This window comes from Oenanthe melanoleuca, chromosome 2, assembly GCF_029582105.1.
Source record: "Oenanthe melanoleuca isolate GR-GAL-2019-014 chromosome 2, OMel1.0, whole genome shotgun sequence".
In the NCBI taxonomy this organism is placed as follows: domain Eukaryota; kingdom Metazoa; phylum Chordata; class Aves; order Passeriformes; family Muscicapidae; genus Oenanthe; species Oenanthe melanoleuca.
In genome coordinates this window covers 138,184,213-138,209,868 of record NC_079335.1, presented here as the reverse complement: position 1 = coordinate 138,209,868, position 25,656 = coordinate 138,184,213, and the positions used below count along the sequence as shown (strand labels likewise).

At 41.0% G+C, this 25,656-nt stretch overlaps 1 protein-coding gene across 1 annotated transcript in view; it reads right to left on the bottom strand.

Annotated features, from left to right (window-relative positions):
* ADARB2 (adenosine deaminase RNA specific B2 (inactive)) overlaps positions 1-25,656 on the bottom strand; it is a 299,653-nt gene that overhangs the window by 91,752 nt on the left and 182,245 nt on the right. Inside the window, exons 2-3 of the mRNA XM_056485576.1 lie at positions 14,933-15,019; positions 7,056-7,951 (exon numbers count right to left, since the gene is read on the bottom strand). Coding sequence (XP_056341551.1) covers positions 7,056-7,951; positions 14,933-15,019 — 983 coding nt within the window. The remainder of the gene's footprint in view (positions 1-7,055; positions 7,952-14,932; positions 15,020-25,656) is intronic.

Sequence of the window (25,656 nt, the reverse complement as noted above, 5' to 3'; positions counted from 1 at the left end):
ACACTCCAGCTCAAACAGAAAAGGCTTTGCATGGAAGTCAACCAAAGAAAAATTCACTCTGGGCGCTTGTATTACAGCTCCATTTAGTGGAGCAGAACGATCATGGCTCGTATTTAGTAGGTAATAATGAAGCATCATAAACAAAGTCAGGATGCAAGTCCAAGATTAAGCAGCAGCTTTAACGAGGTCCAGCTTGCTGGGAGCTTTTTGAAGTGTCCCTAGTTCACTTACAAAGCCAGAAAACAACAGAAGCAACTCTGACAGCTGTGAGAGTGTCTGCTTTAGAAGAAGGTTTTATGTCTGGATGACACCAGACTGGGATTCAGCTTTCATGTACTAACTAGGTCTGCTGGTTGCTGGAGCCCTAATCATTCTGCACAAACTGTCTCACCCTAATGAGTTGCACAAATAATAATTCTTCACAAATCAGATCCACACCATCAGCTTCATGGATAGACAAGCCTGGTTTATTGAGGTAAATAGCACAAGTCAGCAGAATCCATGCTGTGTCTCACTAGGCATGTTTAATATGCAATCTAGACTCTGAAGAGAAGAAATCAAATGCTGTTTTTCTGGATGCATGGATGGCATGAAGTATTTTCAACTACTAAAGAGCTAAAGGAGCACCCAGCAGCCAAGTTAGATGGTTAAATCCAATTTACCCTAATCTGAATGCATTGTAATTACCGTGGACCCTTACAGTCTTTATAAGGGAGAATTAAATACTTTTGATTTTCCTTTCTTTTCAAAGGAAGAAGAGGTTTGCACTGCTTATAAACTTAAATTACACAAAAAAATACCTCTCAGTCTTATAGATTTTTTCCTTAAAGATATTATAATTATTTTTTCACTTCTGTAAATTAAGATTGGCTATTCATTAGCTAATTACCACGATTATTGCAGTTCTTCTAAGTATTATTAATTAGTGAGTGGTACATTTAGAATTTAACATCTCAGTTAGGAGAGTTTTGTTTAGCACACCTAATGCTCTGAAAGCCCTGAGCATGCTCTATATCACATAGGACTGAAACATAAGTGCAGGGGAATCTTTTGGGGATTGGAGTTGTCTGTGGCTGGGAGTTACACTGTACAGGAACTGAGGAGCAAAAGAGAGGCAGGGAGTGTGGAGATGGATACACCAACTTCTTTCTGCAGCAGAGAACTGCAGGATTACTGGAGCCCAGCTGGTGCAAAGTTATGTGTTGTTTTGCAGTGATGACTGGTTTTTCATGTAGAAACCCTTTAATGCATCTGTATAAATATGTTGATGCTGTGAGAGCAAGCTACCAGAGTCTCTTCTACCCTGTTAATTTACTTCCTGTAATTCCACGTAGGTAGCCATCCTGCATCTCCATTTGATCTAGCATGGATTTTATATACTAAACCAAAGTAATTTCTTCATCTGAGACTCAAGCTGTAACCTCTCTGGGGCAATAACTATCTTTTATATTGCACTAGGTAAGGAGGTGGTCCTGGTTCCTCAGCTGTGAGCCTAGAAGTGACTACAATCCAATTAGCAGCTAAGACAATAATAACAGTATCCAGTAAATGAATGCTGTGCCTCTAAATTGGTTCTTTTGCCATTGTTTTGCTTAAGAAACTGTAATCCTATAAATTTCTTGATTGCCTGTAGCTCTGATTATAAAAGCATCTTTCCCCACCAACAGTGTAAGAAATAGATGGCTGAAAATCAAACGTTATTTGCATTGCAAAGGCATCTGTCTGGTCCCCACCATTTTTCTTTCTAGCATTCTCCTGTCAGCAGCTACACACACACCTATCAGCTGTTTGTGCAGGAGAAAACAGAGAAGTTTATAAAACTATATACCTGCTCAGTTGACCAGACAAAGCTCTTCACAGGAACCTGTTGGAACAGCTTCTCAAAGCTCAATGCCTGCTCCATGTGCTGCTGCTCTTCATACTGGAGTCAAATATATCACTGCCAGCCTCAGCCCTGGCTTAACTGTGACACGGGGAGAGGCCATTGCTGCCAGGAAGTTGGTGAATGAGGATAGTGAGAGAAATAAAGTTAAGGAGGCAGAAACAACTGACACTGCATGAATATGAACCAGCTTTGCAACACAGGGAAACAGGTTTTTAGAGGGGAGTGGGTGAGAGGTGTGGGGTATGGTCCTTTCCCTGACATGGTGGTTGTTCTTCCCACGTTCTTCCCACCTCCTCACTAAGGTGACACTGAAGTTAACTGGCAAGAATCCTTGACTTGCTCAAAGTAAAGAATCACTGCAATATGGGATTGAGGTGACTTTAGCCTGCAGATGAAGCTTTTGGCAAATAGGGGATTTAACTGGATCCAAAAGGTTAGCTGTATTTGCCAAGGAGAGAAACCCTGCTTCTTTCTGATGATACACACACAAAACACAATGAGGTTTTGTTAGAATAAATAGACAACCACCGCTCTGGAGGGTCTGGATGTGAACGAGCAACACCAGCCTTTAGCCATTTCAAAGCAGAGTGAATGCAATTTTCACACCTATTCTTTTCTAATTTAGGTTCATTTGAAATCCAGGCACTCCTCTTTTACTAATTTGTTATGGCAGTATTAATTAACGGTTTTGCTTTACGGCAGTAAGAATGCCATTTAAACTAAGACAGGTTAGAAGGACTACAAGATTATAAAAAGTTAGTCAGATGCATCTGGGGGCCACCTTGATATCCTGAATTGAAAATACTGTATTTGGAAAGCCTGGGAGTGTGTGGATGAGTTTCTACCAGTGCAGACTCATTAAGGCTGGTTTGGTCAGCACCCTCTGATGTAGCTTCTTGTATTGGAATGTAAGAACATGAGCTTCCAAAGTGGGAAGAAACAATTTTCAGACTTCTATGAAAGCTAATAATTGAAGAAATTGCATTTTATTTGATGGAGAATATGAGTTCAGACCAAGTATGCCAGGAAACAAGGAGTAATATTTAGTGACTTATACAAGGTACAATGAAGAGTTGTAACTTCCATTCTCCTGATTCACTTTATCTCTGCCATGAGTTTAGCAGATCTCCAGGCTCCTATCTTAGCTACTCCAACCAACATTGTGTGCCCACTCTGACCATCAATAGTATTTATCTTGCTCTTCAGTGCCTAGCACAGACCAAACATCTAATTGAGGAAAAACTGGCAGACTGATGGGTGATTTGGGACCATTTCAGATGGTTCTTGGGTTTATCTCAGCTACTTCCTTTATATGGGCAAGTGCACACATCTCCCAGTCACTATTGTACCTGTATGAGACTCACAGAAGCAGATTGATGCACTGCTAATGGCAGTCAAGAAGGCATGATCTCAATTATCTTGTTTTTTAAATTATGAGAGTATTTTGTTTTTTCTAGTATAAATTGTAATATGCTTTTGTTTACCTTTTCTGTATAATTTTTCAGTTAGCCCAAATACATTGTGCAACAATCACAGGGAAGAAAGTCAGAGTCACAGCAATGTTCTTTTAAGAAAACACTGGTATTGTAAAGTGCTCAGAATTTCATGGTGTGTTTTTATTAAGTGTTTTCATGGTGAGAGACAGCTGAAGAAGCAAGCTGGATTGCAGACAACCCAGGGAGTTTATCTATTTCTGGCTTTGCTATTCTTGTAGCCCTTTGTTTCACCTGAATCAGAAGAGGTCAAGGTGCCAGGATTTTACATCCAGGCTGTGCATTTCCTGGTGGTTCAGATGCCTCCTGTGTAGATGGCACCTCTCAGGACAAACTGGATGATACAGAATCACAGAATCACAGAATCATTAAGGTTGGAAAAGATTTCCAAGATCATCAACTCCAACCATTGACTGACCATCACGATGCCAACTAAACCACACTACCAAGGGCCACAAACAATTGTTTCTAGAACACTTCCAGGGCTGGTGAATCCACCACCTTCCTCAGCAGTCCATTCCAATGCTTAACCACCCTGCCAGGGAAGGAATTCTTCCTGATGTCCTACAGGAACCACTCTGTCACAGCTTGAGACCATGTTCTCTTGTCCTGTCGCTGATTCCTTGGGAGAAGAGGCCAACCCCCATCTGGCTACACCCTCCTATAGGTACTTCCTCTTATTGTGCCTTAAATTTTGATATTTTACATTGAATCTCCCTTGGTCAGCAGAAAAGTGTCTGTCTGAGGGCACACCTGAGGCCCAGGCTGAGAACACCAGGTCCCCTGGGAGCCCCGATGAACAAGGCAGAAATGTCAATGGTTTGGAGGCCCAGCTCATAAGGACATCTGGTTGTTTTTTTTAAACTTTCTTGGACGCTGTGAAATCCAAAATTTCAGGACAACTGGACTACAGGTGTTATATAACTTTTAGCCATTTCCTGTTTCCAGTCAGGTTGTAACCATAAAAAGCCAAATTTTATCCTCCTAACACCACTGATAACAGCAGGGAAAACAGGAGCAGAGATATGCAATCTTTACTCTTTGTAAAGGACAAACACAGAGATAAACACACTCCTGAATTCTACAAAATACTCAAAATATGGCTGAAACTCTTACAGCTGATCTTGTTTGCCTGTCCCCACTACCAAGGAGTTAGCTGTTTGATACTCTAATAAATACAGTGAATCACATGAAAAAAGTGGATGGTTGCATAGGATGATAGTTGCTCCTTATTCCCTGAAGAAATCAGTCCCTCCTAATATATCAAATTCTGCTCCTAAGCTCTTTGGGTTTCATGGTGCTCTCGTGCTTTTAAACACCTATGGACATAAACCAAGACTACTAAATAGGAATAGTTTTGAAAACTTGAAAATGTGGTTCCCACCAGATCAGGGGGACAAGAAGGAGCTGAAACAACACTTGGAGCAGCTGGCTTTGACCACAGCTATTGAGAGCTGCACTGTCCCAGTATGGTTATACTGCTTTAACTGACCAAACACCAGAGGGACTGACTGAGGCAGTGAGCAAAGGCAGCTATTTGATGAGATACTGCATAACACACTGAGAACAAGAAAAGATGCTTCTGGATTTAATGCTTAAGCTGAAGTTAGTGGAAATATGTCTGTTGGTTTCTGTGGAATTTAAATTATGATGCAGCAAGTAACACAAACTCAGGTTTGGTGTCACAGCTGCTATATCTGTTGATGAGAGCAGCTTGTAAGGAGGTCAGCAGAAATCAGTGTTAAGGCTTATCTCTCAATTAATATGCTGAATGCTGGCATTAAAAGTAATCTTTTAGTTGGACAATACATAACCACTCAAGAAATACTGACAGAGAAAGTTCAGTGACACCTTTTCACTGACATTTATACTTCCAGAACAGTGAAGAGAAGAAGATAAGGAGGGCAGCAGTCTACAGAAAGGAGAAAAGGCCATAAAAAAGGGAACATACACTGGAGAATATGTCGCTTAATGAACAGTTGGAGACTGAAGTAAAATGTGATATTCAGGCAGAAGGTGAGCATGAAGCCAAGAAACCAGGGAATATTTCAGAGAGCTCAGGAACTGAGGCAATGATCCTTGTAGCACAGTTTCAGAATATGACAAACCAGAGGTCAATAAATACATGGTATTTACCTGCTGACACACCCAGCAAAGTTCACTGGGGGCAGCAAAGCAACCACCAGGATGGGATTTCTTATAACCAGAATTCATTTGGGTAGGAAACACTAGAGGTATCTCATTTAAAACCGTGTGTACTTTGAAGGAGCACTGGAAAGGTGAAACTGCCATGTTGGCTAAGGTTTCCAAAATGCCTGCAAAGCTCTCTGTGAAGATCACTGTTGTTATAGAACTATGTTATTATCCCCCTGGTTCATGGAGTTTGCAACATGGAATTAAAAGAAAAGTGGAGGATTATGGTATATTTTAGAATTTCTTACATTTGTCATGTTTTCTTTTTGGAAACATAGAAAGGAAACTTCTGGGTCACCAAATATAATTCCTGGGTCCTGCAGGCAGTCATGCTACCTAGAGGATTAATCTCCTATCAAACTCCTTGAACATATAATGACCGTCTTTACTAATGTTAATGAAAATTGCTACTCATGATTTGCATTTACACACTACTTAAGGATCTTGAAGTGTTCTTTCATATAATATGCTCATTTTTATTACAGGCATATTGAATTTAAATGACTTGCCTAGGGTGTCACAGCAAGCCAACAGCAGAATGACTCTTAGTGCTCCTAGTGCTTTGCATTAAATCCTGGACATTAACAGCTCCCTTCATAAAGGGAGCTTTGTAGCTGTAGATCACCTCCTGGTGCTGATGGATCAAACCTTTTCTGATAGCACAAACAAATCAATAAATTACTTGAACCCATGCAGTGCTTCCCAGTGTCTGCAAATCTTGATTTCCTGTGAACTCAGAAAATTGACACAAGTCTGAGTAATGCTTAGATAGCCTTTGGCCTATGACCAACTATGAAATTTTCATCTGCAAAGTATGCACCTCAGATCTATATTTTTCATATGAATACAGCAGTAATCTCTACAGATGTTCCAGGAAAGATTCAAAGATTTCAGTATGCCTTTTGCTGTTGGAGGCATATGTGAAAACAAACAAAACAAAAACACCCAAGCCCTGAAATCAAACCAACTAAACAAAAAAAAACCAAACAAAAACCCAATGGTATGACTATAATAAACAAAACTCCTTAACTTTTCCAGTGGTGGAATTGCTCTGACTCAGGCACATTCCTTATCACTGATAAGGATAAGGAGCATGGTCTTCAACCAAAACTAACTCTAAAAGGAGGAGACGAAGTGTCCCTTTATATATGGGCTTCTGTCTGTTAAGAAAGGTGCAGTACCACAGAATTACCTGATTTTTTTGCCTGTGCCAATATTACTGCTGTACCAAAGTGAAATGTTGGTATTTCCTTTTATATTTTGCCCTCTCCTCTATGCCACCCATGGAATGAGCTTCAAATTGTACTCAGTGATTTCAGGTACATATTTCCAATCTTTTGCCTGTGACTCTTTCTATGGGACAAGAGTTGTTTTGTGACATGACGCTGTAACATCAGAGGAACCATTGGGCAGACCAACAGCAGCTACAGCAATACCGCTCCCACTCATGAAAAGAGTGGTGGCAGCAACCCAGGAGCTCTCACCTGTGGCAAATGGTGACATTTACTCCTGCTGGGAATGTGGCTGGGCAGGCGAATGTTAAAGAGGGCCTGCAAGGCCGCCTGCGCCGCTTGACCCTTGGCCAGCTTCTTGCTCCGTCCCGAGCCTTCAAACGTTCTGCCGTCCACTCGCACGGCCATCACAAAGCTCTTGATGTGCTGCTTCTCCACCGTCTCCGAGAGGCAGACGTAGCGCAGGCCGGAGCGCAGCTCGTTGAGCAGCACCACCGGGTTCTTCTCGCTCTCGGCCTTGGCCGCCCGCGGCCGGCCCGGGCCCATCAGGTCCAGCGTGTGGCACAGCAGCCGCCCGTGCCGGTAGGCCGTGGAGAGCAGCTCGTTGTTGACGGGGCTGTACACCGAGAAGTCCTCGCTGTGCGGGGACGGCTCGAACTCCTTGAACAGAGTGTCGGGGAAGTCGGCCTGGTCGGAGGTGAAGTCCGTGGATGGGCTGATGCAGTTTCCCATGGCGAAGTGGGCTTGGCAGGCGTTGGGGAACTGGACGAATGACTTCAGAGCCAGCTCTGCCGCGCGCATTTTGGCTTTCTTTTTTGTGGGGCCGGTGCCTTCGAATGTAAGTCCGTTTACTTCCACAGCAACAGCAAAGACTGGAGCGTGCACTGGACCCGTCTGGGAGACCATTTTGTATTGTAATCCTGGTTTGAGTTCGTGTAGCTGAACCAGAGCGTTCTTTGGTGTCACTGACCATGAAACTTTCTTCCAGATAAGCTGAAGTTTGCAGAAATGGCCATTATTGCCTTCCTCTAAGGGTCTTTTCCTCTTACTGCTAGTTGTTCCCCCTCTTGCCCTATCAGTAGATGCTATTGGATGATCCTCCAGGTTGCCAATGTTTCGATTTTCCTTTACTTCTGCACTGCTGGTACCTGTCAGTAAAGAAAGAAAACAACTCACATTACAATTGTCATCATCACAGCTGAAATTATGCCTAGGGCTGTTAGAATAGCCAAAAAAATAAACCAAAACAAACCACCAAGATAGAAATTGTTGCTAAGCCTTTTTTAGGAGTTTTCCTTAAATATCTGTATAATGGTTGGTTTATTATTTCTAGCACAGTTTTTTTTGCATGTTCTGAATGTTTACTTGTCCCTAATGGTCTGCTTCTATTAGTCATTAGCCTTCTGTTTTAAGAAAAGATTACATCATTCAAAGATGAAGCATAATGAATGTCATGTGACTTAAATTAACTGCTTGATACTTACTAGTAAAATGTAAGTAGTTTGCAAAATTCCCTTAGGATGAAAATTGTTCTATAATCCATGTGGGTGAATGCTTATGAACACATTATTAGAAATCAGAAATTATTCACAAACAGAAAAATGGCCCAATGTATTGAATAATCCATTTGCAATTAATAAATTTCTGCTCACACCATAGCCTTTTGAGTTGTCAGCATCATGAATCCAGACTAGGAAATGATCTGACAGACCTTCATAGCATTTGAAACAATAATTTGGTCTGGACTCAGATACCAGTTTAGTAAGTGAGGGCGTTTCTATTAAATTCAATTGCAGATGCTCTTAGTTTCTGCATCAGCAACAACTAATATTGCAAAAGTTGCAAATAAATCCAAATGAGACCAGGAGAAGCCAGAACATCATGATAGGAGCAATTACCGATGTAAAGGATGATCTGTGTCAAAGAAAAGCAACAGGAGAGAGTGACTGCCAGGAGTGCTGGGAAGGGAATGAAATGACAGTGGGGAGCTCTGGAGGGAGCCCTCCATTGTTGAACCAATGAATCCCCCACTGCTCTGGACCACACTTGTGCAATGTGCTGCAAAGCAGTGCTCTGTGCCACAGCAGAGGCATGGCTGAGAATGGAGAGTCCTGAATGAGACACAAGGTGTGCTGCTGGCGAAATAATCATCCTATAAAATGTCTGTAATTTCTGATGAGTTTGTTTAAATGTCTTGTATCTCTCACACGTCAGGTCCTCCTGTACATTTCTTGAGACAGAGACAAATGGGAGAAGTAAATATGGATGTAACCAACCCACAAGGCAACCCATCCCAGAAGTGATGCACCTGATCCCTTTCCAAGCAGAGCACTGTGTGGCTGTGTGACTCCTTGCTTTACTCCAAACAGCACTGGGCATGGAGCCTTTCCCAGGTTTTGGTTTGTTATTGTCAATGTGATCATGTCACCTGCACAGGCCGTGTTAGCCCTAGGCACAGAGAAGGTCCCTGTGGTCCTTAGGGGACAGAGAATGGTCCTCCCACTTTCTGTGGGGCCATGGCCATGTTTGGATTTCTTTATACTCTGATAATTTAAGTTTGCTGCAAGGATGTAAGGGGTGAGCTGCTGGCTAAGCTTTGAGAAGCTTCCTCTGGAGTGCTGTGTCTGTGCTGCACCCCAATATTAGGCTGGGCCAACAGATGCACAGGAACCTGAAGAGATTATGTGGAACCAACCATCATGACTAAAAACTTCCTTTATATCCTGGAATGATACACTTGTATTTAATATCAAAAGACTTTGTCCAATCAGAGCAGTAAGTCTGCACTCATGCAAGTTATTCCACAGAAAGAGGGTGAATGCACAGGCAGGAGTAATAACCATGGCACAAATGGGGCCCATTTGCAGAATTGAGTCTTTAGGCTCCCTCTCCAGAAAACCCTGCAGCACACACTGATCTTCCAGCCTGGTCTACATCTCACCAAAGTTATCAGCAAAGATCTCTCTTCTGCAGTGTTTTGCTGAGGTAGAACATGAACTGACAAATTAAGGTTTTAGTGACTAGTTAATTTTTACTTTCTGCAGCTAAGGGGACAGAATGAAGACAGGTGAGGGAGGAAATTAAAGCAAAAGACATACATAATAGAAAAAGAAAAGTTTCATCATAGGGTACTCATCTGTATAAAATATAACATCTTTAAACCAACCTCTCAGGAAATAAGACATTGAAAAAAATCACGATAACTAAGGCAGAAAGATAATGTGCTGTTTTCTCACTGAGTTCACAACTCTATTTATACAGACTCTGCTCTGAAAGGAAAGGGAATATCACCTTTAACTTCCTCTATCCAGCTTGGCAGTGTCTCTGGCCATTTTCTGTCATGACCTTTTCTCATGTTTTCATCCCACTCAGAAGATATTTTTTTAGTTATGTATTTTTTAAAGTAAAGGCAAAATATTTTGATGCAGACATATTTTTTAGCAGGAAACAGGTTTGGTTCTGTATTTCACACCTCCTCTCTCATCTTAACCTAATGGGTTTTTACAGAGCCAATTATGGTACATAATGATACTGTAGTCAAGAAGCATGAAAAGAAAGCTCCTGCTTCACACAAAATTCAGCTTTGAAAAGAATTTGTATTGATTATGCCCCACTGAATAGGAAAACTCAAGAGGCTATTTGTGTTTACAGTTCATATTGTCTTATTCCATCTGCTTTTTCTTTTGTGGTCAGAGAACTGCGGATATGTGAACATGAATGTGTGACCTTAAAGTCTTACCTTAACCACCCTCAATACAAAAAATGGTTAACTAAAACTATAAAATAAACATTACTTATTTGTCTTTAATTGTGTCTATAAAATTGTCTGGTCCATGTTTTGGCCAACAGAGAGTTTGTTCTGATGAAGTGAAAAAATGCAGAGATGCAAGTGTAAAACTTCTAGAGATCAAGCACAAAGGATATGTGGATGTTGGGCATGCACAGTAATGCCATGCCTGCATTTATGGTGTGTTCTGGCCTCGTCACAGTGAAGAAAATCTGTGCAAGTATCATTACAGCCAACCAGATTTTAGAGCTCCTGGTCCTGAAAGACCAGGAAACAGCTCAGTTCTTCCTGGATCTCAGTAGGAGCTGCAGCAGCCAAAAGTCATCCTGGCCTGTAAAGCAGAGGCAGCCTAAACTCAGTGAGTGCCTCAGAAAGTCTGTGAGCCTGATGGGCTTGTGTGATCCCTGGCAGCTGCCAGGAAATGTGAAATTACTTTATACTTTCAGGTATCTTTGAAATAGGAAGTCTTTGAAATGTGTCTTTTATGAGACCTCTGTGTAGCAGACATAAGATTACCTCTCTAATGGTGGCACATGTACTTCTATTGTGAAAATCAGACAAAGCAGGCAAATGACACCAAACTACACAAGATAAATACTGTAAGCAGCTGTAATAGAACAATCACAAGCAATTTTAGAAATGAAGAGCACTAAAAGGAAAGGGGTAAGTCAGAGGATACACACAGGGAAAATGCAAAACTGTGGATCATTTTCAGTCTTGTTATTTCTCATAATGTCTTTGTTCTTGACTTTCCCAAGTATATTCTTTACATTTGCAGAAAAAAAAAAAAAATTATGGTTCTCCCATGATGAAAGGTTGGAGAAAAATAACATTGAAAGGGGATAGAGTTAAAAAAAAAAAAAGGAGGAAGAAAACTATCATAGTTTTTTTGGCAATAATTTCTAATTTATTGTATAAGATTTCTAAAAAAGTCCTGCAGCTTTGCACTGAAATATCTCCTCAGTTAACTTTATTAATTGATTTTTACAGTTTCACAGGCAACAGGAGACATTGTGATCTTGCTTCAGTAATTGAATGAGAGAAAGGAAAGCAGTTAGTGAAATATATTTATTTATGCACTATTCCTCAATATTCTGACTACTCTTTCATGTTTTTATCCTTTTGGTCATTATGCACAGTAGAGTTAACCTAGAGAGTTTGCATCATCAAGAGCATTTCAGAACTATAATGCATCACTAATAATGACACTGACTATGTCTCTGGGTCTTAAGGGCTCTGCAGAACTAACCATCCAATACTCCACGCTACATTTGAAGAGATAATATTGTTCCTGTTGAAGGTTATTCTGCTGCCAAGCCAACTTCTAGGGAGGATGGGAAAGGAGAGGTGGTAGGTGGCATCTGCATTTTTGCTAGTGTATTTACTATTGAATTAAAATGGACACTACATTATTGAAACGTTATGATAATAATGATCTAATGACCTGACTGAGATTGATACTTGAATTCTGATGTGCTCTGCCCAAATTAGCAAAGAACTGCATGTAGCAGAAAATGTGGGCAGCCCATGGCAGAAACAGACCTAAGGACATGCCTTCCTGAATCAGAGCCAGAACATTTTAGGTCCCAGAGAAATCCAAATGATAGCAATAGACACAGTTTTCAAACCAAAAATAAGGGAATAGTTTTGGTGAGGGATTGCTTGGACCTCTGCCTCCTGAAATAGGATATTCACTTTTTTTCTTAGAGACAGTATCTCTACAGTCTTACAGTGTGAGGGTGTATCTCACATTGTAGAAACAAAAGCGCTGGGGTCTCATGCTGTCTGAAGAGGAATTTGACCAACATGCTCATAACTGAACATGCTTCAGTACCTTGAATCTGAGCCTGGAATGTGTCCTTCAAGACTGCTGCAGTGGTTGAAATCAGTGTGTTGGGGACCATCAGCTCCCTCTGCAGACACTGGGGAGGTGTGTGTTGCCCTGAGCCTGTGCCTGTGGCAGCACTCCATAATGAGATCCCCAGGAATCATGAGCTCCTGCTAGAGGCACAACCTGGATTCAAAATTGTCAGTAGCTGGTGATAATCTGCCTTGGTCCCATGGCAAAGTGGGGATGACACGATTAAAGATCACAGACAGGCACAGGCTTGTAACATCATGAAAGGCAGACAGGTTTAAGCAGTGAACAGGGAATGATTATGCACTGTTTCATGCACTCCCAGCACTGGAGACAGCAGGTTTGAAGCAATAAAAGGGTGCACTTTTTGACAACACTAAATCACTCTTTGTTCCTGGCTGTTGTTGAGATCAGAAGTATCTCTGGGCTCTGGAGAGGACTAGACAGTTCTGTTGATGTCTAAGAAATATGATGATTCACGTGCAAGCTGTAGTAGAATGCATTTTTGCTAGGTGCTAGAAGGCTATACCAAGGGGAGGATCTCCATTTAAATGTCCTTTTTCTCAAAGCATCACTAAAAAATGCTGAAGACCATTTACAGAGCTAGGCTTCCTACTTCTAATCCTCTGTGACATTTCTTACATTCTTAGCTACAACTGCCTTCTGGGGATGAATAGGGTGGTCCTTTCCTTGCATGTTCAAGATTAGACCTTCATCAGTGCCACAATTCCATTCCAAAGGTGCATAGTGCCTCTAATAGGTTTTTCTAGTATTAGTTCATTGATTATAAACCACAAAAATCATGTCTGTATGCCAATAATCACCTGTTGAAAATGCAGGTGTAGTTAAATTGCATAGCTCCCTTTGTAAAGAAGGCCTAAGGGAATATGAAACAGGATTTGTATCCATTTCAGCTGGTGCAACTCTGCCCATTGATACTGCACAGCTGGGGAAGCAGTGCTCTCACAGGATGCTCAGTGAGAAGAAAACTACAGGGATAAGAAACTGACTTCTCTACCTTGCCAGCATTCTCCTGGGCTCCCATTAAATTGTACAGGAGAAGGTTTTTCCGCTTGTTCAGAGCAAATCTCTGAACTCCTTTAAAATGTGGAATTACTCCAGAGGTACATGTGTGCTATAGGCTTTAGTGGGATTTAGCCACTATACTGCAAATGAACACAGAAATATGGATGATATACAATTAATTAATATTTTTAAAAAATCTTTGAAGATTCTAATAGTAACACCTAAACATTTTCTCTGTACCAAGAAATAAATAGCTGCCTTTTCACTGGAGCATATGTTTGACCAAAGGGAGGACTGGGTAGGATGACCCTGAAAACAGTGACATTTGCTGTTTCTCTTTCAGAAAACATGGCTCACCCTGTCCATGTGAGCTGTTTTACAGCCCACGCAGGCACGAAGCTGTCTTGGTGTTACAGTAGCAATGAGAAAATGGTGTTACAGTGTTTGGCTTGTACAAACTTCCTACATTACCTAAAAATAACTAAGTAGCACATTTGGGAACTATTACGCAGGAGGTGCCTGCACAAGCTCATCGTGTGCAGAATATGTTTCCTCTGTGTGTGTGTATACTTCTCATATGTCTTCCTGAAAATACAGCCTTCCTGGGAGCCATTCTGAAGGATTTTCAGGATTTTTTTTTGCCTCTGCTAAGATCTGTAACTGCCTACCTTCGCTGTGCAGCAGAATAGTGAGATGTCCATGTGCTGCTCAGCAGCAGAAAATAGCAGGCTGTGCTTCTTCACTCCTCCAGCATCTCTTCCCCTTGCTGATGCACCATGACCAAACCAAGGCAGATCAGCGACAACAAGGGAAAAACACCAAATTCCTCCCACTAAGTGGCTCTAATAGAGCAACGTGGCAGCATGTGTCTGGCTGCAAGATGCTAATCTGGTAGGTGATATTAAACATTGTTCATTTGGTTAAGAAAGCTTCCCTCCTTTTTTTTTTTTTTTTTTTTTTTTTTTTTTTTTTAAGATTAAAGTTGTGTTACAATAAGCAGGCAGGATAATACACAATAATTGCTTCTAGGTGACAAATGGGAGGGCTTACTGAGGATTATTAATTCCTAACTGCCAGTCTCAGACTTTTTGGTGTTTGGAAGAGTTCTCAACTCCTTCAAACCCAGCAGGACTTTCCTCCAGCTCTAGAGTCATGGGTGCAGATAGTTGGTTGAGGTGTAAGGGCCCCGGAGAATATTAATTAGCCAGGAATGGTTAATTTTTAGGTTATAACTGGTTTATTTAAGCCTGCTTTGTCAACTCTCAATTATTATGGTTCTGTGCAGGGCCAAGAACTGGACTTGATGGTCCTTGTGGGTCCCTTCCAAGTCCCTTCTGTGATTTCACATGAGGACTTGCCAATAGTTGCAAAACCACCTCTTTTCCACAATTGCTCCTCCACACTAGAGATTTTATTTTTTAACTTATTGTTCATCTACAGAGAAAAAAGACTGCTTACTTAAATTGTCTTCATCCTCCATGGTGGTAGGGCCAGGACTCAGGTACTTGAAGGGTGCTATGAAGGTTGACAGTATGCTTAGTTTTTCTAGAAGAAAACAGAAGAAAAGATATGTACTCAGTCAGTGCATTCATAACTACTTCACACTTTTTCTCAGGTCAAAACATCTTGGTAGGTCTGGTTGCTTTTAGGACTTGAAGGAATGGCCTGAAGTTGTGTCAGTGAAGGTTTAGGTTGGATATTAGGAAAAGGTTCTTCACTCAGAGGGTGTTTGGGAACTGACCCAGGGCAGTGGTCACAGCACCAGCCTGACAGAGTTAAGTGTTTGGACAGTGCTCTCAGGCACTTGATGTGACTCTTGGGGATGGTGCTGTGCAGGGCTGGGAGTTGGGCTCAATGACCCTTGTGGATCCCTTCCAGCTCAGCACATTCTGTGATTCTGTGACTCTACAGTACCACCAAGCTTACTGAACCTTGATGCATTTATAAGAGCTGGCACAGGCAAACACCAAATACACATTCCTCCTGGTTTCTGCCCCCATGGAGTGTTTCTTGACTGTGCTTCCCAGCAATGGTGCCTGAGCAGAGTAGGGGATGCTTGAACTGGTCCAGCTGGGAATAGGGTAGGCATTCAGCCCTTGGAGAAAGGACATGAGCACTGCTCTAATGGATAAGATCATCTACTTAGCTTTTTCCTCTCCCAAATGGAGGAACCATTTTTCTTAAGAGAAAACTCAGTGGTGGATGGCACAAAAGACTAATGTGGCTTGTAACTGTACCAGTTTTGATATGATTTTTGGAAGCCCCTTATGGTGTGTCCAGAAAGCTATTGTTCACACAGTAAGAACACTATTTGATATCCCTCTTGTGCATTCATATTATGTGCTTTTAACTGTGGTTTCTGTTTACCTTGCAGACAGTGTATGGCAGAGACATGTACTTCCAGTGTCATGATCAGACTCTGCATTAGAGGCAGATTCAGCAAAATGAGAACTGCTACTGACTTATACTAGGTCAAAATTTGACTCAGGATTTATCTATAGGGAAAAGCTGAAGTTAACACAAACACTAGAAACAAATATATATTTAAATGGTTTACTTTGATATCTGGTTTGTTTAGCTGAGCATTTATTTTGTTTAGGCTGAATTCCTTTTGACACACTATGGGGACTTTACTGAGGACCAATAATAGAGGAGTGTCTACTTGACAGAAGAAACAGAAGCACACCTAACAAAGGTGATTCACAACTTTGAAGAACTTTATTGCTTTCCTAAAGTACTTCTCTGCTTAGAAAGCCTCAACTATGGCTGAGGAAATAGGTGGCTGAGGCTCACCTATTTTCTCAATGAAAATGCTCTGCATCCTGCACATTCTGAACAATGTTGGCCTCATCCTTAGGCAGGATCATCAAAATCAGACCAAGAATGTGTTCTTTGAAGTGACACGAGAAAAAGATATTTCCATGGAAAATATTTCTCTGAATTTCCTCAAACTACTTGTCTGCTAAAGTACCACTGGTCTAGGATAATTCCAGCTGAAGAGCTCTTAAACTTTTTCAGCAGCACATCTGTTAGCTTTTTGGCCTGGTTCTTCCTACATTTGCAAACAATCCTTGCTCTTGTTACAGACTGTTATCAGAACCCATCAAAAATGACTGCATGTGTTTGCCCTTGGCTGGGTAGCATTACAGCTCAACTCTATTACGGGAATTCACTGTAAAAGCTGACTGCTCTTTGTTAAGTAAATACAATAAGCAGAATAAAAGATTGCCTGAAGAAAACCTTTTTCCGTCCAGAAACCTTTCAGCCCAGACTAATATACAATTAGAGCACAAATTAACCTCCTTCAATTGCAATTTCATTATGGGATTGCAGTGATGTCAGGAAACAAAAGAATGAAGCTATTTATGAATGCTACAGCAGAACATTTTCCTTTGACACTTTTTTGCTAAGGCATTGCTCACTGAGAAATGTGCTGTGTCTGTACAACATCTCACTGTGTGTGAGACTGCTGGGTTATGATCATGATAAAGGCTGGTATTCACTCCTGACTTTCTCTGGTTTCTTTGACTGAAGTGAAAAGAGTGTAGGCTTTCGGGACCTAATCCAAAGGCTGCATTTGGTAAGGGAAATGCTTCACATGATAGTCACAGGATCAGGGCAGTCCTGGCTGTAGTACCAGCAGTGACTGTTGTGTCTGGGTACTGAGATCCTAAAGTGTACTCCACCTGTGCCTGACTGCTGACAGCTGTCAGACCTTCAGGATTAGCCCTAAAGATACTGATGTCACACACAAACCTAAATCATCTTTGCTGAGAACATGTTCTCACTTCTCATAGAGAGTTAACCCACTAACCAAGCAATATGGAAGTGCTTTCTTGCTGCAGTGGCTAATGCTTACTCTTGCCACCAATCAAAATGCAAATCCATTTAGTTTTACACTATATTATTGTTAGGTAAAGGGATATTTTGCGATTTAATTTTGTGTAATTAATAGGTGAAATTTACAATGTGGATTTAAAATTAATCAATTTCAATTTTTATTTTGTCTTAAGGGACCCTTTAACCATCTTAAACTTTTGTTGGTACTGTTTTCCACTTCTCCCCAAAGCCCTTGCTGGTGATTTCATTTTGTGTGGCAGAGAAAAAGGATGTCAAATTTGCTGCATGCTTAAAGCAGCAATGGATGGGTTTGTGTCAACCAAACATAGGCAGATCCTAACAGCAGGATATGCTTCTATCAATACCAGTGTTCCAGATTATAATTCAATGTGTCAATCCATTGGCTAAGCAAAGGAACATTTAGTGTGTGCCTGGGAAGAGGGCAGGTTTTTGAGTAAGCTCTGTAAAAGAGTAAAGCTGTAGTATACACACTGCAGACATGAGTTATTGACCCAGTGAAGAAGGGAAAGATAAATGACAGAAAAATTAAATGAAGGTGTTTACAGAAAAATAGGTAAGGTTTAAAATTATTGCTATTATTGTGCACTTCCATCTTTTGCACATTATTGCCCGTTGCTGTACAGACCATGAGGAATTTCAGCTTTATTACCAATGGTGAAATTCAGTGTTAATTGACAAGATTAGGAGACTTGTGTATTTACACTTTATGGTCCCTGTGTAGGTTAATCATTATCATGTAGACTCATCATAATTAGCCTTTTTTCCAGCAGTTTGATGAAATCTTATGAATAAGAATAAAGGACAAGCTTGAAAAAATCATCAAGAAAAATAGACTTTGCTTGCTTTTTTTTTTCTTTCCCCAAAAAGAAGCAATGACAGGTAGCCCAAAATTCAAAATTAGAGCAGCTACTTTTACTTTATAATTGTAAATGTTCTCTGTATTCATTGGAGGAAGTTATTTTTCAAGGTTAGGAGAGAGGGTTTAAGCAGAAAAAAAAAGATATTTCAAAAACTCTTTTCTGCAGAAATGCAGAATATATATCTCTACATTTATGAGAAGTAATACATGAAGGTATTATTGCTGGCATTACATTGTACCCAAAGCCTCTGATGCCATGAAGAAGAGATTTCATAAGAGCCTACACAGACACAAAGAAAGCTTTATTTACAATGGAAATTGAGAGACAAAGAGCAGGTATAGTGGAATTTATCTCTAGCTGCCCTGGAACACTATCACAAGATGATAGCATCATATTTTGTAGTGCATTCACTATAAAAACAGTCTTAAAAGTGGAAATCTGCTCCAGTACTCTCAGCACAAAAATCATCATTTCTTCTGAAGAGAAGCCTACTAGAGAGAGAAAACCTCACTCTTCTGTTTTGGGATTTCAATTCACTCTTCCAGGGATATATTTTCTAGCAACAGCAAATAGTTAACATAGAATCATGAACAATGTTTTTACAGTAGCCATAAAAATAATTTAAATAAAAAACCCCATGGAACAAGATATTTGTTGCATGAAATACAGAAAATGCTTTGGTACAAACGATTCAGCAAAGCCTCACACATAAGGCAGGCAAGTTTCCACTAAAACCTGCTTTTTTTGTGAAGTTGCTCTTGCCCTGGGGATGCAGTCAGAAGGCTGGTCACAGGTCCTGTAAATACACTTTTATTGTGAGGACAAGAATGCACATATACAGCTATAAACACATTTGTGCCCTTCATACCTATCCGTATTCGGAGGGCACCAGACAATACCGCTTGATCATCAACTCTGTGGAAGTTCTTTCACTCTCAATCACCAGAATAAAAGCAACAGGAACAGCAGGAGCTCAACACTTTTAAAAATCAGCCCTTATACATGTTGGACAAATTGTTTAGCTTTGAGAAGAGCAGACTGAGTGGGGTCATAACAGCAGCCTGCAAGCACATAAAAAGCTGCTGCATGGAAGAAAGGAGCAAACGGCGTTCCATGTGCATTAACACAACTAGGAGTAATGGACTTAAATTGCACCAAGGAAAATTCACTTTAGACATTAAAAAACCCTTCCTAACAGTAGGGATAGTGCAGTGCTGGAATAGCTTGTCTGGTGGGGAGGTGCTGAAGAGCTGTAGGCAGACAGTTGGAATCTGCAGGGGGTTGCACTTCCTTTATAGAAGGGGCCCATCCTTTATCCTCTCCCATCTCTACAGACTCCAGCAGAAAAACTTGCCCTGACCATGAGATCCTGCAGCAGGTTCTAGCTCAAACTTGGAAAAGTGAGTAGTATTTGCTGGTATTTGCTATCTCTGAGCAGAAGTCTGTGGCATGCTCTTTTGCTTGGCAGCTAATGAGCACTATTAATAATTGTTTTTCAAAAATGCAACTTTTAAACACAAGAAGGATGAGACAGATGGATACCAGTGGTTTGCCAGATCAGTGTTAACAATGTTTTACTGAATTAGGTTCATTCTCATATTCAAATTCATTACCATAAGCTACTTGACTTGTCAGAGGTTTCTTCTATAGTTTTCTTTTAAAAACACAATGTGGACATTATAAACCAGTCCTAAGTAATTCATTTGGTTTGTGTGGAGTATGAAATTACTCAGGAAAGGGCAAATATGATGCAATAGTGTAAACTCAACTGCAAAACCTCTTGGAAGAAAACCTTATTTTTTATTTCTCTAAAGCAGTATTTGCAGCTACTTGAATAGTTACATTTTTACAGTTGTGTTTAGCTTTGATTTATATTGAAAGGGAGGGGGGGATACAGGGAAAAGAGAGCCTGCAAATCAGGAGATGATTCTTTGTCTTCCTTCCCATATCCTAGTCAGTTCAGGCTTGGGCTGACACTGACTGACAGGATGAAAAGATTCTTAATGCAAAAGGAAAATATGGAAGATTTGTGGGGAAAATAACAATGTCTTTAAACCATGCCACTTATTGGGATGGCTCACAGCCTTCTAAATTATGGCTTGTATGGCCACCATGCTGCATTATTTAATTTAAGCACAGTTTCTAGACAGGAATTTACTTGCATGGTGTCAGAATCAGCCCTTAAAGCTGAGTTTGAGAACCAGCTGTTGAATCAAAAGTTTCTGAGTATGCAGCATTGCCCTAGTGCTTTTTGCTTCACAGGCAAGTATGCAGGCTCTGTGTGATGCTTTCATATCCACACTGACAAAGCTGTGCTGGGGTCCCCATGAATTACCATCACAAATTACCTCCCCTGGGGCTGGGAGGGTCTCTGCCCACCCCCTCCAGCCGTGTTTAAGTTGGAAGGGTGGCTGCCCTAAACCCCTTCAGAGGGCTGATGTTTCTGTAGGTAGAGCAGCAGCTTTGGATGCTGCAGGGCTCCAATTTGGTGCCTTGCATGGGATAAGTTCAAGCCTGCATGTATTTCAAGTGTGCAATTGGAACAGCACACCTGGCTGAGCAGCCTGGGGGGAACAAAGAGCCTTTCACCTGGAGAATATGAAAGGGTTAAAATATGTGGGACTGCTGCTGTCTATAGCTGTGATGCTTGGCACCCCTGAGAGCACAGCCTTTGAGGTGGACAAATACTAAAGGTCTGCTTTTTATAATTTGTTTTCAATCCAGACCATTTGTTGTGATATCCCACCCTGGCCTATGTGGGAACTGTTAAGGAAAGCTTTCATTGGAGGTAGCAGAGAAATATGCAGAGAGAAAAACCTTCTGGTTGAATATGATTTTTGACTGGAACAATTTTCTTAAAAACTGGGACAAAAGGGACTATTTGAATTAAGTAATTTAGGTTTTTAAAAGAAAAGAAGTGTATTCAGCATTACTTTTTTGTTCTCTGCCCCAGCAAGGTCTTGAAATGAAGATGTAAAATATCGAGCACATTGTTTTTAGTCTGATAACTGAAGGAAAAAGAAAACCAGGGAACATTTTGGTAATCAGCATTTCAGGCAAAGGTTTTCAGCTGCTCAGAGCAGGTTGTGCCTTGAGTTAGAAGTCAGAGGTGTGAACCTGGAGCCACGAAATCTTTCTCTGAAACAGGGCAACAAGCTGCTTGGTATGATGCAGAGCCCAGGCAGAGAAGCACCTGCCCCTGCCTTCCCTGCCAGTTGAACATGGCCTGCCAAGTGCAGGGGTCTTCTGTAAATAGATCTACTTGCTGCCTGTATAATTTTGTTTTATGTTGTTCTTGGAGCAGAGAGTATCTTTTTGCTCTATTCTTGTTCAGTGCTTAGCAAAATGGGATCTGTGTCCAAGATGAGATCTCTGAAATGCAATTATATTAAACAGCAATAACAGTTTATGGTATTATGATACTGCAGAGAACATTGAATGTGAAACACCAGTTAGCTCAGAGGCCTGGCAGCTGGACTAATCCTCTGTGCATCCTGTCCCAGCTGTCTGCTGAGCCAGAACTGCTACCCTTGGGAAGTTTTTGGGGAAGCTGTGTGAAAGGTTTTACTAGGGCCAATCCAACACCTAACAGGCAGTGGCAGCCCATGCCCTGTGCTCTGGCCCCTCTGCAGCCCTGCATCCCACACATGGCTGCACTCATTTACTCTGAGGCCAAAGTAACTTCTGGCTTATCCTTAGAAAGCAGAAAGGACCAGCAAAAACCCCATGCATGTGATTTGTATGGATTCATTCAATGTGGTCTGAGGTACATGGGGATTTGTTTAGTTGATCACATCATGCATTAGGACATAATTTCTTTCTACAGTGGTATGTCCTGCAGCTCTCCTGCCTTTCTGGAATGGAAACAGGGGGGTCTAGCTGCAGATTTATCACATGAACTCAAATAGGCACTTGCACAGACAAATCTCAGGGGGTGTATTTTGGTGTTCTGCCCCTGCCCACTCCAAGCTCCATCACCATGAAAGGCCTCTACAGAATGAAACATGTTGTGGTGTGAAATATTAGTTTCTTATTACTTCCAGTAAAGAGCAAAGTAAGTAAAAACACAAGGTGGTTGATGGATTTTTTATAAGAAAGGTAACATATCTGCTAGATTCCTTGGAAATCAATTCAAAATCTAGTTCAGCCTAGTAAAATTAGATCTAAAACTATTTAATTTTGTTGCAAGAGTGTTTCTCTCTCCTGATGCCTTGCTTGAGGACACATAGAGATAAAAACTCTTGAGTTATTATCAGTTTATGTGCATCTGTCTGCCCGTGGAGTGTACTACATTATGTATTTCTAAGTGATCTGGCTGTGGCTTGGAGATGGCAGTTTAAAATCCACATCTTAGCAAGCTTCTTATGCTATTTGAACATTCATTTTGGAAATATTTTTATTTTGCATTCTATAAACTGTGACAGGCTTTTATTTCCTCTTTTTTTTCTAATCCCTATTTTTTGGGATGTCATCACTTTAGAGAACAGGAGAAGCACAGAGAAAATAATAGCATGAAACCCACCAGTTCCCAACGTGTGCTGAATAGAGATGCAAGAAGACCACAAAAATAGCCAGTGGATTTATTAAGCAGACAATAAATCAGTGTGATTAACTATGACTACCTTATTGTATGCCAAACAATATTATCAAAGAGAAAAGTCTTCAGTCATATGGGTAACTAGTTTGGCCAGTACTAGGATGGAGGAGTTAGTTTCTCATCAGCCTGTGTCTACCTACAAATCTGCATTACTTAAGGAGACTTTGCTAAGCTGGAACAGAAAACTACAGGAAAATTCTTGGTTTAGGTTAAGAGAGATTTGCCTATCACTAATTTAAACCCATCAATTAATTATGATTATGCAAAATGTGAGTGGTCCAACCCAAAGTAAGAGTACCACAGTTAGTAAAGGTATTTAAAAGGATGCCTGGAGCCAGTGGAGCTGAGGGGAGGGGGGCAGAGCAGCTGCCTTTGCAGGCAGCAGTACAGGCTAAGGCTCAGCACTGTGCATGAAGAAGGACAAGGAGGATACAAGGCTTTGTGCTGCACTACCTGATTTTGAAGGGTTTTGCCATCTTCTGAAGCCAGCAGTCCACTCAGGTAGATAAATTCTAAGGTGAGGCTGAGCTGTTAACATCAAATTTCACTTTTCCAAACTCTGTCTCCAAGTTCAGCCATTATCTGCTGTCAGAAAGGCTGAACAACCGTGGGAGGGACTGATGTCACTGGCATGGACACGTACAAATAAATGCCTGCTGAGATAAATGCAATAAAGCCCTCCCAGCAGGTGCCTATTGATTTTACCTGGGACCTGGACTATTGATTTAGGCTAAAAGACTAACTTGTAGATGTCCAAAGTTAGGAGACATGATTTCTATGCTACCTGTCTGGGAAATCCTAACCTGTGTTCTGGTGGGTGTTAACACTGCCTGTGGCTGGACTACAAGGTGCAGAGGGGGATGTCCTGCTTCCCTGAGCAATACAGCCCCTGCAAGAAGGCTCCCCTATTGACAGGTTTCCTTGATATTTTCAGTCCTTGATCTATGCATAAGTTTGGGTAATGAACTGAATGGTATGTTACTGAAAGGGGGATCAAAACTCCTTTGTGCTCACAGAGCTCCCACTTGAGTTACTACATGGAGAAACTGTAAAGATAATTGTGTAGGTGCAATATGGATGAATAGCTAAGTAGTTATTTTGTACTCTGTAAAATGATAGTTTCACTGTAAAGTGGGTCACCCAACATGGGCATAGCAATGTGCTTCACCTCAACACAAACAGTTCTTTTAGTTCTTTTAAGGTTTCACTTGCTGATCTGCAGTTAAGCCCACAAATGCAGATGCAGATAGAGCTGTCCATCTGCTTTCCAAAACTGACTATAGGACTGATGTGGAGCAGCCCCAGCTGAGTGCAGACACTGCTGGTGAGCACTCCTCTGTGAGCTGTAACCCTGCCTCCCAAACTGAATACCTGCTGAAACATTAGGAAGTGAATGGCCTGCATCAGAAAGCTCCAGGTGGCAATTAGTGGTGAAAGGCTTTTTAAAATCTCTTCTCTGTTCATCTGCTGTAAGCAGCCAAGTATGACCTCTCCCTCTTGTACTTCCAGAATAATAATGAATATTTAGCCTGATTCCTGCCCTAATATTTAACCTGATTCCTGCCCTGATTTATCCTTGGTAACATGAGGCAGTCTTGTGTTAACTAATCTGTTTGTGGGCAGAAAGTCAACAGCACTACTGTTACAATTTATGGTGATATAAGAGGGCTGAGACTTGCAGGGCTTTCTCAGGCAAGATCCTACTGAGAGAAGTCAGGTCTACTAACAGAGCCAGTGATTTAAATATTTAGGCATTTAAATTCTCCTTTGACCCCTTGTGAGCTGAGGCAGCTGGAAGGAGTTAGGGGCTGTCCTGGGTCTATGCTGGGTGTTGTTGGTATTACAGTGCCTTTGACTAAAAAGCAACTCCTCCAGTTTCACTGTTAAGGCATGAGCCTTCAATATTTATTAAACTTTTCATCACAGCTTGTAAACAGTCTTAAAGTCTCAGGTTAATCATTGCTACTTTGTTAGTATTTTCTTTTTACTTTTTCAGTCTTCATTCAATCCTAGGACAAATGGCTTCAAATCTTTTCCTCAATTAAGAGCGATGACAAAGGAAAAGTTTGCTAAGGCTTTACAAAGAAGGCCAAGTTTTCAGAGTGATGCAAAGGGAACTTGACACCTGACTCCCATCAACAATAATAATGGGGGTTGTGCATCTAACTCTTTCTGCATTGTGCTGACATTGTACCCTTGAATGTTAGTACAGTTCAATAATTCTCCAAAGATGAGGCAGCTTATTTTCTCTGCCATTGCTGCTTTGCTGGCATTTTTATGGCATTCCCAGAAGTACTACCTGTCAGAGTTAGTACTTCCAAGGATGGCATTGCTTTGGGGTGATTGAGGATTGATGTAATTAAAGAGAAGGCAGTCTACTGCTTGCCCATGGGTATTTTATATTAAGCTTTTCACTGCACAGCTATGATTGATGATTTAAATGATGACAAAGTTGGGCTCCTCTGTATGGGCAACAGTGATTCAAACCATGAATTCAGAGAAGTGCATCCTCTATTTTATGCTCAAAATTCCAAGAGTGCTGCAGAAACAGAGCCTTCTAGGAAAACTGCAACCTCCTCAAGAGCAAAGGAAGGTGTTCCTGCCCATGGCAGGGAGTTTAGAACAAGGTGGCCTTTAAGGTTCCTTCCCAACACAAACCATTATATGTGTTATACACCACTGAAAACTTGCAGAAACTTGCCACAGGAAGGGATAGTTCCAGTCACATCTAGGGACAAGTAAGATCATTACTTGGGAATAATTAAAAAAATAATAGGAAAAAGAAAATAGGATATTACACCATTAAATAAATCCCCTGGTACAGTTGTTATTGTCTTAAGTGGGATTATCTGATAAATCTACAT